Source organism: Corvus cornix, chromosome 6, assembly GCF_000738735.6.
Source record: "Corvus cornix cornix isolate S_Up_H32 chromosome 6, ASM73873v5, whole genome shotgun sequence".
Lineage (NCBI taxonomy): Eukaryota > Metazoa > Chordata > Aves > Passeriformes > Corvidae > Corvus > Corvus cornix.
In genome coordinates this window covers 18,972,952-18,990,249 of record NC_046336.1, presented here as the reverse complement: position 1 = coordinate 18,990,249, position 17,298 = coordinate 18,972,952, and the positions used below count along the sequence as shown (strand labels likewise).

The following is a 17,298-nucleotide window of genomic DNA, read 5'->3' as shown; positions in this document are numbered from 1 at the left end:
GAGGAAAAACTGTTACGTATACATCACAGTAACTGTGCAATAAATTAAACTTCAAAGTGCTTCACTTTCCTATTTACACCACCGTTAAATAGTAACTGACATTATTTTCTCAGACTAGGAAGAAGTATTTAGTTAGTTAGCTGACAGGGTAAGAGTGCTTGGCAAGTACATCAGGACATGGGGAGTAGGCTCAGCTGGCAGCTCCTCTCTGGGAGAGATTTGGGAGGAAAGAGGGAGTGGAGAAGTGTGAGGGCATCTTTATGGCATCAGTCAGGGCCTTTGGCAGGAATGCTGGCCTGAAAAGAGAGACCAGACCTGGAGGCTTGGAAGACAAAGAGAAAGCATGTAAAAACTAAGTGATAAGACCCCTTTTTTGGACAGCTGTGTAATGGGCAGGTCAAGCAGCAGCTTTGATCTTGCTGCTGCCATTTCAAATGCAAAGTAAAGCACTGGAGAGCTTAGCAAAGCTGTCAAAGGATGGGACCGAAGCTGTGGGGTTCTGGAGGCTGGCTTGCTGAGAAAGGAGTTGCATGCCTTTTCTATTTCCTCAGTGTGTAGGCCTGGGGCAATAACTATTTTAGTGCCTATATTTTTTAAAAGCTTCTTCTCATTTACAGATTACTGATCTGAGTTGCCCAGCTGTTGGTGCCATCTCAGTTTCCTTGTACTTTTTATCTCACTTACTCAAAAGCCCAGAGCAGGTGCTTGTTTGGGGAACAGACAAGCTCAAAACCACAGGAGCCACCAAGACCTCCTGTGTTTTCAGAGATAATGCCATAGTCACTGGATAGAGTGACACTGAGTTCAAGGGACCGAATCTCACCTTGTTTTGTCAACACTTGGAGGTCTCCCCAGAAGACGTTACCCACTGCACTAATGCCCTGTATGGGCAAGGCCTGAGCACTCATACAAGGCTCTTTTGCCTTGTCCAGGCCCCAGTGAGGCAGCAGTGGGAATGAGACAAAACTATGCCAAATGGAAATGGTGCCAGGGGCTGATGGGAAGGGCAGGAGAGGAGAGGGGCAGACAGGACTGTGGAGGAGCAGAAGCAAGTTAGAGCTTTCTCTTGAGCTTGCGGCTGGCTCCGCCTCCTCCGCTCCGCTCGCGCTTCTCCTTGCGGACACAGAAGTACTTGGTGACACGTTTGCGGCACTGCTCGCAGCGCACAGCGCAGCACCAGTGGAACTTGCAGTTGCAGCTGGACACCATCTCAGCTCGCCTCTCCTCCACTGCCAGCCCACAGTCCCCACACAGCCGCCGGCAGCTCCGCTTCTCCCACTTGCTGAGCGCCTTGCCCCTCTTCAGGCACTCCCTGCCCTCCGTGCCCAGCAGCCCCAGTGTCTTGTTCTCCAGGCAGTAGTCAGGAGAGTCTTCCAAATGGACCAGTTCCTTCTTGGAGATGGAACTGAAGGTCTCAGCAATGGCACCCCGGCTGGCAGCACTGTTCCCTGCTCCCTGCAGCAAGTCTACCTTCAGGGCTTTGTGGTACCTCTCCTTGAGGTAAGTGCCCACCTCCCGAAACTCAGGCAACTGCAGCCAGCAGGTCTGGGTGGTGCAGCTGCCCGACACACCGTGGCATTTGCAAGTCCGCTTCATGGTCCCTTTCACTGCCTACAGGGCGAGCAGAGAGAGGGGTTCAGGAAAAACCCCCGGAGGGGCCACTTCTGTACTGCAATGCATGCAGAAACATGGCTCCAGGCCTATGGAGGAGTTTGGTATCAATTCTCCCTGCACGATAGTCCTGAAGCTCACAGATTTGCTTTTCCCAGTGCTCCCCTCTGTGAACTGGGAGAAAGAGGACTGCAGAAAGTCATTAACACTGTAACACAGAAGCTTTGCTACCTTAGAGCAGACACCATTGTACTGCTGCTGTCCCCCCCCCAGAAGTTGTTCTAGACATGTGATTTTAGCCACAGCAAATTGTGACTCTCCACAGTGAATGTTCAGAGCCAATTTGGTATGCACCATCAGCTCTGGAGGGAAAGAGGGGCTCACCTTTCTACCTGCCTCATTGTTATGCAGGTTCATAGCAGCTCTGGCATCTTGTCCAGTCTCCAGGGCATCCACAAACTGCTTGGAAATGGCTTCCCCAAAGCCCACATTATCGCTGCAGCCTCCCCACAGCCAGCCTTGTCCCCCTAAGAAAGGAGATGAGATGTGTGCTGTCAAAGAACCAGAAGAGGTTTCAGAAGTGAGGGGAGGGAATGGAAGCTATGGGTCACATCCAGCCTTTCACCTCACAGTACTCCCAGGTTCCCTCCTGTTGAGTTCATGGCATTTCTACTGAGGCCTGGATAATAAGTGACTCAGGCAGGCTGCAAAGGGGTATGTCCTGTACTACAAGTGCAGGGCTTTCCAGGCTTTCTATAGAGCAGGATTTAGAAGCTGTCAGTTATCATGCATTAGCAGACATGTAGATAAGCCTCTGGGTCTCTAATCACCTCTCAAACCCTGACTTCAGCTGGTCCAGTGTGACTTGCAGGGACAGCATCTTGCTAACATTGATTAGCAAACTGGTGGAGGCATCCTGGTCAGAGGCAACAGATTCCCCTGTGCCTGGAACAGTCCAAGCCTGGCACACGTGTATCGAGGAGGAGGCCCTGGTTTTGGCACACCCAGAATTCTCAGACGATGTTTGGCATCTTAGAATGGTCTGATTTTCTAGTTACCGTAAAAAAACAAGGGAGTCAGTACAGAACTGTGAAACTGCACAAAAATATGTGGAAGGTACTTTTCCTAACTGAGTGGGAACTGAGTGGGACTGGAAAAACGCCATGCAATTTTCTTTTTTCCCTCCTAGAGAAAGATGCCAAATTATTAATGAAGATCTGAAATCTGGAATATTCTGACCCTGACATGCCACATTGGTACATCTGGGGAGTTGTGGTTTAATGACCTCGTGCCTCTCTGGAAAGGCCTGGCCCTTGCCTGGACTTCCCCAGGGCATCGTGATCCCCTTTCCCAGAGAAAGACAGGAGTGTTTCATGAGAGGTGGGTAGTTGCAGTGGATAATGCAGTCCAAATCAAGAGCTGGGACTGAAGGAAGTATGAAAACCTTTCACCGACTTGGATTCAGTGCAGTGGCTGAATTGAATCATGCTGTTTTGGTCAAGCCCACAAGTTTTGTGTACCTTACAAGGTTCTAAGTTCACAATGGAAAGTTTTCATGAAAAACAGATATATTTGAGGGAAAAAGAATATGCCATGACTAACTTGGTTTTCCAGAGAAGATAAAATTTGATGTGTTGTTGCCCAAAAGTCTTGCTCTGCTAGAGACAGGCATTCCCAAACTTTGGACACCTAAGCAGCAGCAGCTGTTTTCAAAACTATCAGCTAGTAAAGTAAATTACTAAATACTGGACACTCCAGAGGAGTTTGTCATAAAGTGACACATACTGACTGCCGAGTGTGGCTGGGTAGGGCATGGCTTTTAAAAGATTTTGATCGCTTGAAATTTGACCTTTTTCTATTCAAAACAAAACCCCTAAATGTCAGTGTTTTCTGTGAAAGCTGAGCAGAGAGCTGGACTGGTGCAGCCTGGAGCTCCCTACCAGGGGTGCTGGGCAGCTGAGGGCCTAGATACCACAGTCATGTGGATGGTGCGAGGGCTGTGTGCTGCCACAGTGGTTCTCCTGGTTGTGCTCTTGTGTGCCTGCCATGCTGAAAAGCGCTAGAGACGTTTATGAATGGCACCCTGCTTTTCTTTTGGTCATTCTGCTGTGGGGCCACCCTGGTCCTGCAGACCCTGGGAACCCTGATGTCCCTGATCTGTGCTGCTATAACAAGATCTACCATTTAGGTGCGTGGCAACAGATCCATTTCTCTGCCCCTATGACACAGTCATTCTCTCCAGAAGCTTAAATAGAGTTCTCAATTTGAATCAGGGAAATTGCAACCCCTTCTACTCTCCTGCTCATTTAGAAAGTACTGGAAAGCATCAAGAGCTTGGCTGGTGTAAAGTGGAGGTTGCTCTGTTACCTTCCACAGAGCTACTTTGTTTTGAACCAGGGACAGCTCTGCTCTGAGCATCATTCCTGGGTGTGGGGACCAGGAAGGGGAGGTTTTTCTGCCGGCCTCAGAGGAGGAGAGAAGAGCTTCTCCTGCCGCCTGGGACGAGAAAGGGGCTAGCAGCTCATCTCTCCTTACCCAGCTGTCCATTGCGGGAGTCGTCACAGCCACAGTTGTCAAAATCCCCCAGGCTGCAGTTCCGGGTCAGCGTGTACATGACGCCCGCAGAGCTGATGGCATGGACAAAGGCTGTTTCTCGGTTTGCTGTCAAGGGGGAATACAAAGAGAGCAGATGTGCTAAAGATTTCATGGCAATGGCAGTGTTAGAAATTGTTCCTGCCATGCAGGAGTCTGCACAGGACATCTGCAGTGGGGAAGACTTTGTGGGGTGGAGAAGAGGCCCTACACGTCAGATTACCTTAGTTCGGGCTTGAACTGCATGAAGGCAGAAGCTCCCAAAAATGATCCATACTGACTCATGCCATTTCAAAGGGTGTGGACGAGAGAGCACCTGGCTGTCATTGTGGGAGCTCAACAGTGGCAATATAGCACAGACAGCCAAATGTCCCCCACTTCTCATTAACACATCCCCAACAGGAAGGAGGCCTCTCCTAGGATCAAAGACCTCCTTCCCCACAGCTCCCTCGAGCCTTACCTTCTGCTGGAAGGGCTCTGAGCAGTGACCATACCTACCCACCAGGATCAGTTTGGGAATCATCAGCTAGCTTCACTGAGCCTTTGGCTTTCATTTAATACCAGCAAGGTGTGGATCTGAGCAGATAACCTTGACAGGAATGATTCAGGGATCTGCTTCTGGTCTCAGAGGGGGCCTTGTGCTGCAATTTTCTCCTCAAGGCCTAGCTTTGAAACCTTTGTCCACCTCTGCCTTGGGCTCTGGTCCCTTGTCTGCTGCCAGTCCCACCAGAGGCCTGAGTCTCTCCTCTACACCCAGCTCCTGCCTTTACAGAGCAGGTATGAGCCCAGCCCAGCATCAAACATGGATCTAGGGGGCCAGGTATGCACTGAAATATTTCCTGGGACCTGCAAATAGGTAAGGAATAGGATACAGTAACAATGACCACAGCCCCATGCCCTACAGTGGCCTAGGTCGGGGGTACTGGATTTCTGCCTAGGGTGATTCTGACATCTGGAAGATGTAGGAAGACTTTTCTCCTGCCTCTTGGCCAGAGCACAGCCACTGATGAACTCTTTCCTGCTCCCTTTAGCCTTATCCCCCTGCTTGCTACCCAACCAGCCTGCACTGGTTCTCAGCCTCCCTGGGATACCCTGAGACACCATCTAGGCATGGTGTGGCCAGCAGCCCATGTGCAGGTCAGGGGCGGGGCATCCTTGTGGGGAGGCAGTTGTGTGAGGGTTGGTCCTGCGCCATCTGGGGTTCAGGAGGTCTGTAGGTGAGGCTGGCATTGCAAGGATGCCTTGGAGCTAGATCCCCGTGTGTCTGGGAGCCGATGGGTGAAGGGGTCTCCTGGAGAGATCCCTCTGGGGGATTCCTGGGAGAAGCACTTCCCAGGTCGGGATGGGGAAGAAAAGGAGGTACTTGGGAAGAGAGGAGGGGGCCATGGGCTCTAACCTGTAGCAAGGGGGTCCCAGTAGTGGTATCCAATGCGTTCCTTACCACTGCGCAGCCCACCGTGGCTGGAGAGCTGCAGTGCCCTCTCTGGGCAGTTCCAGCGATCCCAGGCAAACTGGAACTTGCACTCCTCGATGCCGCTCTGTGCCCCAGCCGCCACACTGCTGGAGTAGATGAGATAGGCCTAGGAGCAGAGCTGGGGGTCAGCACAGGGACGATGCATATTTTCAACTGAAAGTAACCTGCATGCCATCTTACAAAGGCAACACATACAGAGCTGAGAAGGTCTCCCAGCCTTGGCTTCCCTGAGAAGTGGTGCTCACCATCAGCAGCAGCAAACCCATTTTCTGCTGTGCTGGGTCAGAGCCTGAGCCTCCTGGGGGAGAAGGCTGAGCTCTTGGCTGTTAGCCACGTTAGGAAATGTGCCAGCCAGCCTCTGCCATGGGGAACCCCTTATCTCTTCACCATGAGAAGAAACAGAGCCTTCTGCTCAGAGATCAGGGAGCTCTAGGCCAGCAGATGCCTCAGCCTGGCACCTTCTTCACCACAGCTCCAGGGGGAGAGCTAGTGCTTTGGAGCAAGGTTGCTCCACCAGTGTATTGGGAGCTAGATGGGCCTGGAGGTGTTCCTGGGGAATAGCCAGAACAAAAACTGGGTAAATTTTACAGCCTGTCCTGGCTAAGAAAAAAGGCCTCTGAAAGAGGAGCACAATGATGTGAGGGGTCAAAAATATGGAAAAAATTCCTGGCAATTTTAGTTGGGCTCCTTGAGGAAGTATGTTTTACAGGGCTTAACAGCAAATACTTTCCAGCTGGATCAGTGTGGGCCCTGACGCCAACCTGATCCTCAGGAAGCAATAGATGGCAGGTGAGAACCTTGGCTGGTGTCAGTAGACAAATCTCCAGAATCTGGCCCCAACCAGCTTAAAAGAACCCCAGGTCAGCACTGCTCAGGGCTGGTGCAGCCCAAGGAGCTCACAGGTTGCAGCTCACAGCAAATCTTTCCTGGCCTTTCTCTGCCTTATTGCTGGAAACCTGGGGGTGAGGGGAGCTCTGGCCAAGGCTGGGTGGAGAGGAGTGGGAAGGAGGAGCACCTCTCTCTCCCTCTCTCTCCTTCCCTCTGTGGGTTTAGTAGAATCAGGGACAGAGATCAAAGGGATTTCTCTTACCTTGGGGCCCGTCATCAGGAAATTATTCACTGACCTGGAAGACAGAGACAGTGTCAGCAGGGAGGGGATGATGGCAGAGGGGCCTGGGGAATGCCAGGCATCCCATGGCTCTCCTCTTACCCCCCACAGTCTGCCTGTCTCCTGGCTGCAGGCACCTCTAGTCTCTCCCTCATGTCCCCTTGCTGCTCCCTGAGGGACAGGACAGTGCCGTCTCCTTCCCCCCGCCCTGCTCCCCTCAGTCAGGCTGTACTGGGCTGCAGTTCCTTCACTGCTCTGTCTTTTTGCTTTCCTCTGCTCAGCTACCCTTTGTACCAAGCCACCCATTATTTTAGTCCTTTCCTGTTCCCCTAGCCTTGCTTTTTACCTCACTTGACTAAACTCAGGGTAGCATTTCCCCCAGCCCCAGGAGTGGGACCATGCTGAGGGAAGGAGGGCATCACACCACTGCTCCTTTGCAGTACGTGTCCAGATGCATCTCTCCAGATCACAATCCCTTGTTTTCCTGTGGTGCCAGCTCTGACTGCCCATACTCTCCTCTTGGTCAGGTTATGGTGATGGCTGAGCACAAATATACATGTCCTCCCCACCCTCCTGGACACTGTGCAGGGGATCTCAGGGGTTTGGGGTGGGTGGGAGGTCCTAGACAAAATTAAGCTTTCTGATGTTCCCATTGAAGGCGTGGAGTGATCATCTCCAAGGGCCAGGCACTGTGGCTTGTCTCCAGCACTGTCCCTATGGGCTTGCAGAACTGATGCTGTCCAGTCTGAGTCCTTCTCTAGTGAGAAAGTCTGTTTTTGTGCAAATGGTCAGTCAGCATCAGGACTCCATATGGTGCAGTGACCACCTACAGAATCTGGAGAATGGCTGGGTGAATCCTGCTTAGCAGTGTCACAGCAGAAAAGACTGACACTTTGAAAAAGCCCAAGAGCCAATTCTAAATATCCCAAGTCAGAAATGAAGTAAGAAAAGAGAGAGTGTCCTAAAAATACCTAATCCCAGTATCTCCAGGTTTGCAAAATAACACTCATCACTATTTCTGGTGAGTCTCTGGAGCATTTTCCCTGCTCGCAACCCAGCACTTCAGAGAAAAGGGTGAGTGTTGTTATCACCCAGAGAGGACACTGAGGCCAGAGAGGTGGCACGAGTGGATTGAGACCTTGCAGTGAGTGAGTGATTGGGAAAATGACAGAGCATGCACTGATAGAAACTTGGCTGTTCAGCTTCTTATGAAGATGACGTTCTGCTTCAAATGAGCCACAAGTATCTCCTTGTAAGGGAGAGAAAGGTACTGTCTTTTTGTGCTACAAATCCAACACAGACACTGTGGGGACATTCCAGGGTGAGCTCAAGCACAGGCAGAGGCAGGCACTGCTGTCCCAAGCTGAGGGTCAAAGTGCAGCCCTGCCACAGACACAGCAACAGACAGGGTGGCAGGACTGGTGTCCAGACATCAGACACAGGAGAGATTGGGAGAGGACGCTGTCCTGCCTTGGAAAACCAGTCATGCAGTTTGCAAGCCCATTTCACCTCCACTAGAACTGCACCCACAGAGATCTTTTCCAATGTACACCACAAAAGGAGGTCTCATTACTTTAGCTTGGTCAAAATCACAAGAAACTTGATCTTTGCTGTTAGAATTTAGAAAGAGTTGAGAGAGTGTGTTTGCAACATTTCTTTCTGGCAAGTCTAGCTTTCTTTTGTTTTAGTTTGGGTTTTGTGGTTTTTTTGGTGAAAATGTGTTTCTATTGATGAAGCTTGCTTTGGGAAAGATTCCCCTGGGTCAAAACAGGAGTGGGCTGTGCCAAGGCACTGTGAGAACAGGAGATTCTTTCCCTTTGTTCCAGGCTTGCGATTCAGACCCGGCTGTGCTCCAGCCCCCATGGGTACTTTAGCACGAAGTCGATGGTTGTTTTGCAGAGGAATTTTCCTTTGGGAGCTGCTTCTGCATTGTACAGCTAATTAAATATTTCCTGGGACTTGGAGAGAAGGCATCTGTAGCCGAGTGATTAGAGCATCGGGTGACCTGAATCACACAGGGCCATGAACCTGGGGCTAATCAGACTGTGTAAGCTCCATGGGTCCCCATCCTAACGCAACTGGGTAGCAGCATGAACAAGTTATTTTTCCATCTGGTTTCCCTTCTGTCCATTGCCTTGACCTTAAGTGCTTTGCTATGGGGACCACACTCAGGATGGTGACAGTGTGAATCTGAGCTGTGAGAAAACTCTTGTAAAATGCTCTGCATAGGCAAGAGCTAGAAAATTGCAAGTCCTCTCTTATCTTGCTTTTGTCACCAAAACAAGAGAAATATCCTGTCTGCATTGCTTCCCATGTGGGTAGGAAAAACCAAATTCACAGCATATAGGAGGGATTTGCCTCAAACCCTTGGATTAGGAACATCTGGGAAGTTGCAAGGATGGTGTTAGGAGGAAGACAGTAATCCACAAATTCAGCATTTACAGCAAACCAGCCTGTTAAGCAGGAGTCAATTGACACAACTTCATTGAAGCAGAGGATCTGCTCCTTCCAGGATATACTTTAAGGTTCACAAAAAGGCCAAGTTCAGGATATGCCAATTCTCCATCTGCAGCTGAGTAAATGATACAGTAGCAATTTCCCAGCAGGATATTCTAAACACTTTATAAAGTCAGAGAGACAGAAGGCATTTTCCTTGAGCTCTCAGATCAACAGGCAGGTATGCTGCTGGCTGGGTTTGTAGGACTTAGACAAGTGAAGGATTCACAAAGATTCAAGTGTTTGGTGCACTTGACACCCCAACATTTAACTCTTGCAACTGCAAGTGGGTTCAGGAGAAGGGGAGATGGGACTGTCGTATGGCTGGGGGCTGGCTGAAATTTTTCTTACTTGTGTTGAGGGGGAAGGAAACATAATAATGGAGACAGAATCTGTGTGCTTTGTCTTTTCTCCCATGATTTAGTTAAGAAAAATGCATTTCCATTCTGTATATAGTCTCCAGTAAGGGCAGAGAGCAATTAAGTCACTACTTACACAGATGTAGTACAATAGTGGCAGTGTCTCTAGAATCATCTCTGTGCTGCAAACAGGAATCACTACCAAAATCTCTCTTCATTATTTTCTCTGTGATTTTTAAAAAGAAATTATGTATTTCTACTAAATTTTCATTCCTTTGCAAAGGAAAGCAGAATGTAAAACTAAACTAGCTAAGTAGTTGCATTCACAGCTGGTGTGAACCAGCCCAATTCCCATGACTTCGGTGATTTTTTGTATCATGCACATGAAAGGAGATATTTGAAGCAATTTCTCTTCTCTGAGGAAGCTCACGGGGTTCCTATCTGTGTAAACCCCTTTCCCTCCACCTTCAAACTCCAGGACAGCATTACACAGACTGAAGCGAAGCAGGCTCATAGCTAAGCAGGTAGAGAGAGGAGACCTCCGAATTCCTCTGCCCCCTCCCCAGGCTGTGCAGGGCCCTGGCCAGGGTACAGTGCTTCCCTCACCACAACTCTGTCTCCAGGTAAAAAGCAAATCTAGGGCAAGAGATTTTCATGGGATCCAATATTAGGAAATTATCTCAAAGCTAATGAATATCTTTAGCAGGAGTTTTCTATCATAGTTTTATTGAATCTGAAAGCAAAGAACCCTGCCAAGCAGCTGTCCCATTATATTTTACTCATATCAAATACTAATAAGCCTCAGATAATTCTGTCTCAGTTACAACTTTAACCAATAACAGCACCACACTCCTCGGTTTAATATGCCCTAAGAGCCTTATCTAATCTCTCATTACAATATTTGTCTGATACCTTACCACCCACTCAGGTTACTGTGCTGCTGGTTCTGCTCTTTAGAAAATGGTAAAGCTGTATTTAGATCTTTGCCATCATTATTGTAAATAGAGAAAATTGATAGAATTTCACTTTGGATCTGAGTTTCGTTCTCAATATGAGCTCCCTGATATTATTAGAAAACCAGGGAGGCTGGAAACCAAAGGCAGTCCCACAGCTGAAGTGTAGAAAATACATTTAGAAACAAACTGCTGCATTAAAGATCGTTATATTATTCCCACAAGAGAGGAGACTGGGTGGTAACTCAATAACCTTTGAAGCTTTACTTCTTTTTTCTTCATTTTTCTCTATTTTGTTATATTTATTTTGGGGTTTTTTGTTCCTAAATGCAACCCTGACATTTTGATCACCTAGAAATACACTGGTTGAATGGTCCGTTAGATGGTAAAATCTAATGCACACTCACAGAAGGGAAGTGGCCACATATATATTTAAAGAAATGTTTTGTTGTTGTTATATATTGCTCCCCCCCATGCTGCCACTCCCAATACTTGTGATTAAATCACAGGAAAAAAAAAACCTGTTGTATTTTAAGCTGTTGGATTAGATAAAGAAAACCAGCACAAATTTCAAGCAGAATTATTTTATGATTCCCACAAACTTGTCTTTTTTCTCCTCAAGGGTTAAGGGATACTGTCTGCAAAATGGTCATTTCAAATAAAGGTTGCAATTTTCCTTTCTCTCTGGAACTCATGACCTATCAGCAACATCCAGAGAGAAGCGGGGTTGTCTTGATCTATAAACTTTTCTCTTAGATAAAAACTGCTGAGAGACAGGGAATTTAAACATCCAATTTCGAACTGAAAATGCCTTGGATTTCCGTATTTAGCTCTACTTTGTGCACTGAAATTTCTCTCCTTTGAACTGTTTCTTTAAAATGTTGATTTTTTTTTTTTAATGTATTCTAAACCTGTTTTTATTGAGGAAAGCAAGACACATACACAGGAAGAGCAGAAAAATAACAATAAAATCAGCATGAGCTCTTGCCTAGTCTCTCTGTAGAACATATGTATTCCCCTTGTTCCAGAAGGGAGTTTTATCTTGAGTTTGCTGCTTTATAGTATTTAGACATATACAAATTGTGGCACATTCTTTTAATGAAGGGAGTAGAAAATCTCTGAAAGAACATAAATTTCACTTCCAGACTAACAGGAATGAGTTCCCATTTACTCTTTAGTTTCTCTTTCTGTGATTTTGATTTCTCCATCCATGGTAATAACCCTAGAGATCTGCTGTGGGGAAGGCAGGGGATTTTAGTAATTGAATGGTAAAAGACTTTCCTTGCCGTTAGAGATAAGTCTGTAACCTGCTGAGCAGATTCCCCAGGGCATCACAGCAATGGAGAATAAAGTTTGGGTACTCAGTAAAAATCCCATAGGAAAAATACCTGCAGAGCCCATCTCCCTTTGGGAATAGGACTGATATATCCCACAAGCAATGATAGGAGATTTGATGCTAGTGCAATCTCTTTCTGTTCACGCTTATAGAACTTTCTGGGAAATAAATATAACACCACCCTTAGGACAGAGCAAGGGGTCCACAGCAAATGGCCATAGATTTATGCACAGCAGAACTGGTCTGATGGGACTCAGGTGGTTGGAAACCACACCGTAGCAAAATCCATACCAATAGCTGCTCCCCAGGAAATCCTAGCAGATGAATTTCAGACATGTAATTCTGCCCCGTGTGTGCCAAGGAGCTTGGGTCTCAGGCTGCTCAGCCAGAGTGACACTCCTGTGTATCTAACTCACTCCTGCTGGCTCTGAGCTCTTAATCACGGACTGTCCTCCTTGGGGAGCGTGAGAGAAGCCCCACTTGATTTAATTAAGACAAGAGACAAGCTGACTGGGACCCTTTGGAAAAACAGAAGTCCCTGGCTTTTCTATTGGGTTATCTTCCCACTTGAAAGTGAGGGGCCAGGTCCTCAGCATCCGCTCTCCTCTATTTTACTATTTTACAGCTCACAATTTGGCCCATAGTTATTTTTGGGAGGCGCAGGGGAAAAGGGGGACTTTCATAGATCTAACCTCTCTGCCAATGAGTGTGTAGGGACTTGGTTAAATATCTGATTCCATTAAAGACAGAACTGAGCTAAGTGAGAAAGATAAGACATTTAAGAAGGTGAAGAGGAATTTCCTTAGGGTATCTGGGAAGAACACCTGCCTGTGACACAGACTGAGGTGCTCTTGATACTCACCAAGCACAGCAGGACTGGAAGAAGGGAGTGAGGAAGAAGATGCCCAGATAAGGGTCCATGTGAAATATAAAATCCAAATAAGGAGGGAGAAAGGAGATCCTAAAAAAACCCCAAACTTAGGTACCACCACCAGAGAAAAGGAAAAAAAAAAACAGCACAACTAATTTAGGGAAGGGATGGAGTTATTTTCTACCCGGCAGTCCTGGTGTGATGAAGAGGCGGATGCCTCCTGAATCCCACCTTCTGCAAAGGGTAACCAATCCTAAAGTAAGAGCTAAAGGGGGCTGGTGAAATGGAGCCGCAGAACTTCCTAAGAAGAGATTATCTACTTAATTAAAGATTTTTTTTTTCCCTAAGTCCTTCAGCCAATCAGCACTCAAGTGCCAGAGAGAGATTGAACTGATGAAAAGAACACCCCAGGTTCCTCGAAGACAAATGCACCACGAAAGGGATAAGAGGGAGGGAAAAGGGGGGGGAAAAAAAGAAAGAAAAAAAAAGAGAGAGAAAGGGATAAAGAAAGAGACAGCAAATCCCTTAAAGTAATCACTAGATTCAATCTCCACCAGCACTGCCCTGGCTCTCCATTCCCGGCAAAGGCAACTGGAAGGGCTGCTTTTGGAGTGTCCTCTCCTCCTCCTGCCTTGGAGACACCACCAAGCTGGGGTGCACTGGGTGCTCTGGGATGGGGGGATTGGGTTCAGGCTGTCTGTGTCTGCTGCTTGGGTCACAGATATGTGATCATTGTCTCTGCCTCAGTCTCCCCCAGAAGTTTAAGGAGGATCAGGACCAGTTCCTACCTCCATCTGCTTCTCCTTCATCATGGTGACCTGCTCTTTCTTCCCACCTCCTGTTTTCATCAGGCCATCCTCACCCCCGGAGAAAGGCCTCTGACTAAACCTTCCTATTCACCCTTAATTTTTTTGCTTTTGGCATTTCCTAAAAAGTCCATGAGAGGGGTCTTTGGTTTGGAAGGGTTATCAGTCTCTCACTGAGGGCTTATCCCAGACCAACAGCTGCTGGAGCTGCTTAGAAGTGCATCCAGCCCATGCCAGCTGGCCATGTGGGACATCCCAATTACTGTCACAGCACCCATCACAGATACCCTCCTGACTGGCCCTAAATCAACACGACCAGTTGTATCACCATGTCCCAAAGCCATAGGAAGATCTCCACACTATACAATGGAATTTTGTGCTGTGGACATGATCAGCCAAAACAGGCTGAGACCAGTCAAACTCATTTCATCCAGGGCCAGCTGCCAAGCAGAAGGGCTGGACCCAGGCAGGATCTGAAGAGGACTGAGACCCTGTGGCTGAGCCATCAGGCAGGGCTGGCAGGAGGCTTAGCTTTGCTTGGGGACCCTTCAGATAGACAAAAGTCCCTCCTGGGTTGCACAGTCTCAGGAAAGGAAACCTGCCTGGCAGAGATATGCTCTGTGATGGATTTTGGCCATATCACACAGCTATGCTCAAGTCAGGGAGCCCTGTCCAGGCACAGCATGTAGGACACTGCTGGCAAAACACTACATTCACCCAGAGCACTGGCTATCCAGCCAGGGAACCCCCTCACCCCAAGGGTGGCTGGGCAGTTTGTGGGCACCTAGAGGAGAAGAAAATGCAGGTGCCAGCAATTTATCCCAGGGCCAGCTCTGCCCCCAGCTGTGTCCTATTACAGCAAGGCTGATGGTATTTGCACTCATTAAAGCCCTAGCTCTTGGAGCCCTGAGCATTTTAAAAACTAAGGTGTTATGTACACTGAGAAAAAGCTTGAAAATTTGTCTAGTAGAAGATAAAACCCCAGAAACTGAAAGGTGAAGGAAATGAGCCCTTTATTTATTATTAAATTATTTTTAAAGAATACTATTTATTAATTATATTGGAACAAAATTTCAGTGCTGTGATGTTTACCACAGTTTAATGATTTTGGTGGTCTAATTCATTTAGTGGAGGTGGCTGTGCTCCCCCTCCCAGGCTGTCCTGGGCTCGGTGTCAGGAGCAGCTGCAGAGGCTGATGCTGCCTCAGGGGAGCTGAGGGTCTCTCAAGGGGCTCAGTCCCACTGGGACAATGCTGGTGAGATGCAGGAGATGCCACCATCCTGCACTTGGCACCTACTTCTGATGGTAGGAAGGGGAAGAATTTTCAGTTGTTTCTTGTAAGTCTCCAACTGTCTGTTTCAGGGCTCTTGAACTGGAGTGTTCACATTTCTTAGGTCTGGCAGCAACAGCTGTTTTGAAATTGTGCAACACTTCAGACATTTCTTGACCAACTGGAAAGGAAGGACACCACTGGGTTCACTGGGGTGAGCTGTTTTTGTTACTCTGAGACATATTAAGTAAGAAGATTACAAAAAGTAGGAAAAAATTAATAGTAGGTGGATCCAAAATAAAGAGATGCAATTAATTGTTTTTATTAACTGTTGCAAGAGGCAGCCAGGCCTATCTCCAAGCTCACAGAAGCACCAGCAACTTTGGAAACATCAGCCTCCTCTGCCAACATCTAATTCCAATTAAATACAATACTGACTTTCCTGGAAACAAGCACGTTTTTCAAACCAAAGAACCTGGAGGCAAAGTCTGAAACAAAACTATCCCCAACATGTTTCAAAGTATTTAATTACAGTTCTCAAAAGCTATTTAAAAGATTCTATGAAGCACTATCTAAAGAAATGGGATGCAAAATTGTTTTATATGTTACTCAAATTTTGTTATTGTTACTGACAAGAGCTCTGTAAATTTACTAAATGGATGCACAGAGCAGTAAAATACATTTTATGGCCGGGACTGGTACCTTACCCCACTTGACCCACTGGCCAATACAGATATCTTCTGACCTTTGCACTGAGTACTGTAATATGTGTTTGATTGTTTGTTCATCTCCCAGAATGGCAGGCAGGGCTTGAGGACAACAGCAGATAGAGAACCTGCCACCAACTGCAATAATTGTTTCCAGTTTGTTTTAAAAAAATTAAAAACCCCACAAAATTTTAATATAATACGTCTAGCTTTGATTTCCAGAGTACAGAGAAAATCTGAACTATCGTAAAAGAACTTGTACAAGTAATCACGAAAACCAGAGAAAAGGTGAAAAATAAGGCCTTTAACACTCCTGCTGCCTTCCACCCCAGTAGCAACGCAACTGATGGATATGAAAAAAGAGGTTAAGAAGGGGGGGGGTAATAATTTCAAGTCTGGCTCACAGATATCTCGAAAGTTTCTTGGTGTCAATGCAAAGTGCCCAAAGGACAGATTTGTCAAAACAAATAGCCATTAAAAAGGTCAAGAAAGAATTTGACATTTCTTTTGTTAAACTATATGTAAAAGGTATGAGATCAAAATAAAGGGAAATTAATCTTGTCTAGGCAACACACAGAATTCAAACCTGAAAGGGCTGAAATAGTCTTAGGAAGGTCCAGCTTCCAGTGCAGTAAATGAATTTCAATTCACTCCACTGCAGCTTTGCCTTTTGGACCAGCTAAATGCAGCTTCAATAGTGTCTAAAGCCTGTCAAAATATCCACCTGCGCCCCAAGAAGAACATGTGTACATGTTGTTCACAATCCTGTGCTGAACATGCCCTGTGCTACTCTGCTTCTTCAGTCAAGTGGCTCCAGAAACAAAGCCAAATAAAGGCTGGAGAAATGCAGTAGCTTTAATGAGATGGAATGGCATGCAATGGAAGCAAACATGGGATTTTTAGCATTTTGGCTCTGAAAAGGCAGGAAATGTGCTGGTATACCCAGAAGTCTCTCTGTTTATTTTTGTGTTTAGCTGTATCAGTCTGAGATTGTGCCATTAAAGACAGTACTGACACACCAGAACACACCAACAACAGTATGCCCTCTTTGCTGTAAGCTTGATTTTGTAACCTAACACTGTTCCCTAATGCTGCTCTCTGGGGGGGTGACACATGCAGGACAGCTTCCTGTGAGGTCTGCTTGTGCTTTACCAGTATTGGAAGTACCCTCACATTTGTAGGTTCTCCAGAGGGTTCATGCAGGGACAGCTCAGTAGATCCTTGTCCACTGCAGTGAACTGTGGACGCATCTGTCACACATCATAGGAAGTGACTTCTGTCCAGCTGTGGAGAAGGCAGAAGGGTCAGAGCTTTGGGCTGTTCTTCATTTGTTGGAGAAAAGCTTAAGGAAAATCACATCAAAAGGGTCAGAATTGTTGCAATGGCTATAGAGGGTTGCTTCAGGGCTCAAGGCAAGGACATCTACAAAGCATTTTCCACCTGCAGTGAAAGTACCTCAGTGAAACAGCTCCCCACTTTTCTCATTTCACAGGATACAAAACTGAGGCCTGGAGTGAGCCAGGCAGTGGTTAGGAGATAGATCCAGTGCTCTGCTTCCTAGGCTGGCCCCCCAGCCACCATTCAAGGCAGCCAGGTTCAAGGGAAAGGCAAAGATCTTTAGGGAAACATCCTCTTTAGTCATGGTATGTAGAAGTTGCCTGTGCCCTGCAGCAAGTGAGTTTAGGGCACTTCAAAATCTCTGGTTCATCCATAGT

The 17,298-nt window shown here is 47.1% G+C and overlaps 1 protein-coding gene across 1 annotated transcript; it reads right to left on the bottom strand.

The window, feature by feature from the left end:
• Positions 1 to 965: 965 nt before the first annotated feature.
• On the bottom strand, positions 966 to 12,918 carry WNT8B (Wnt family member 8B). Its single transcript, XM_010411523.4, has 6 exons — positions 12,792 to 12,918; positions 6,768 to 6,801; positions 5,645 to 5,783; positions 4,147 to 4,272; positions 1,996 to 2,138; positions 966 to 1,611 (listed from the first exon to the last, which is right to left on the bottom strand). The coding sequence occupies exons 1-6, from the start codon at positions 12,848 to 12,850 to the stop codon at positions 1,054 to 1,056; spliced, it is 1,059 nt and encodes a 352-aa protein (XP_010409825.1). The 5' UTR covers positions 12,851 to 12,918; the 3' UTR covers positions 966 to 1,053.
• Between the last annotated feature and the right edge of the window lie 4,380 nt (positions 12,919 to 17,298).

Bases quoted from the DNA above. Each gene is read 5' to 3' on its own strand.
- WNT8B (XM_010411523.4), bottom strand. From the start codon at position 12,850: ATGGACCCTTATCTGGGCATCTTCTTCCTCACTCCCTTCTTCCAGTCC. The intron at 4,273-5,644 runs GTAAGGAACGCA...CCCCCTTGACAG, and splicing joins CCACGGTGGGCTGCGCAGTG to CAAACCGAGAAACAGCCTTT. The intron at 1,612-1,995 runs GTGAGCCCCTCT...CTCGCCCTGTAG, and splicing joins ACAATGAGGCAGGTAGAAAG to GCAGTGAAAGGGACCATGAA.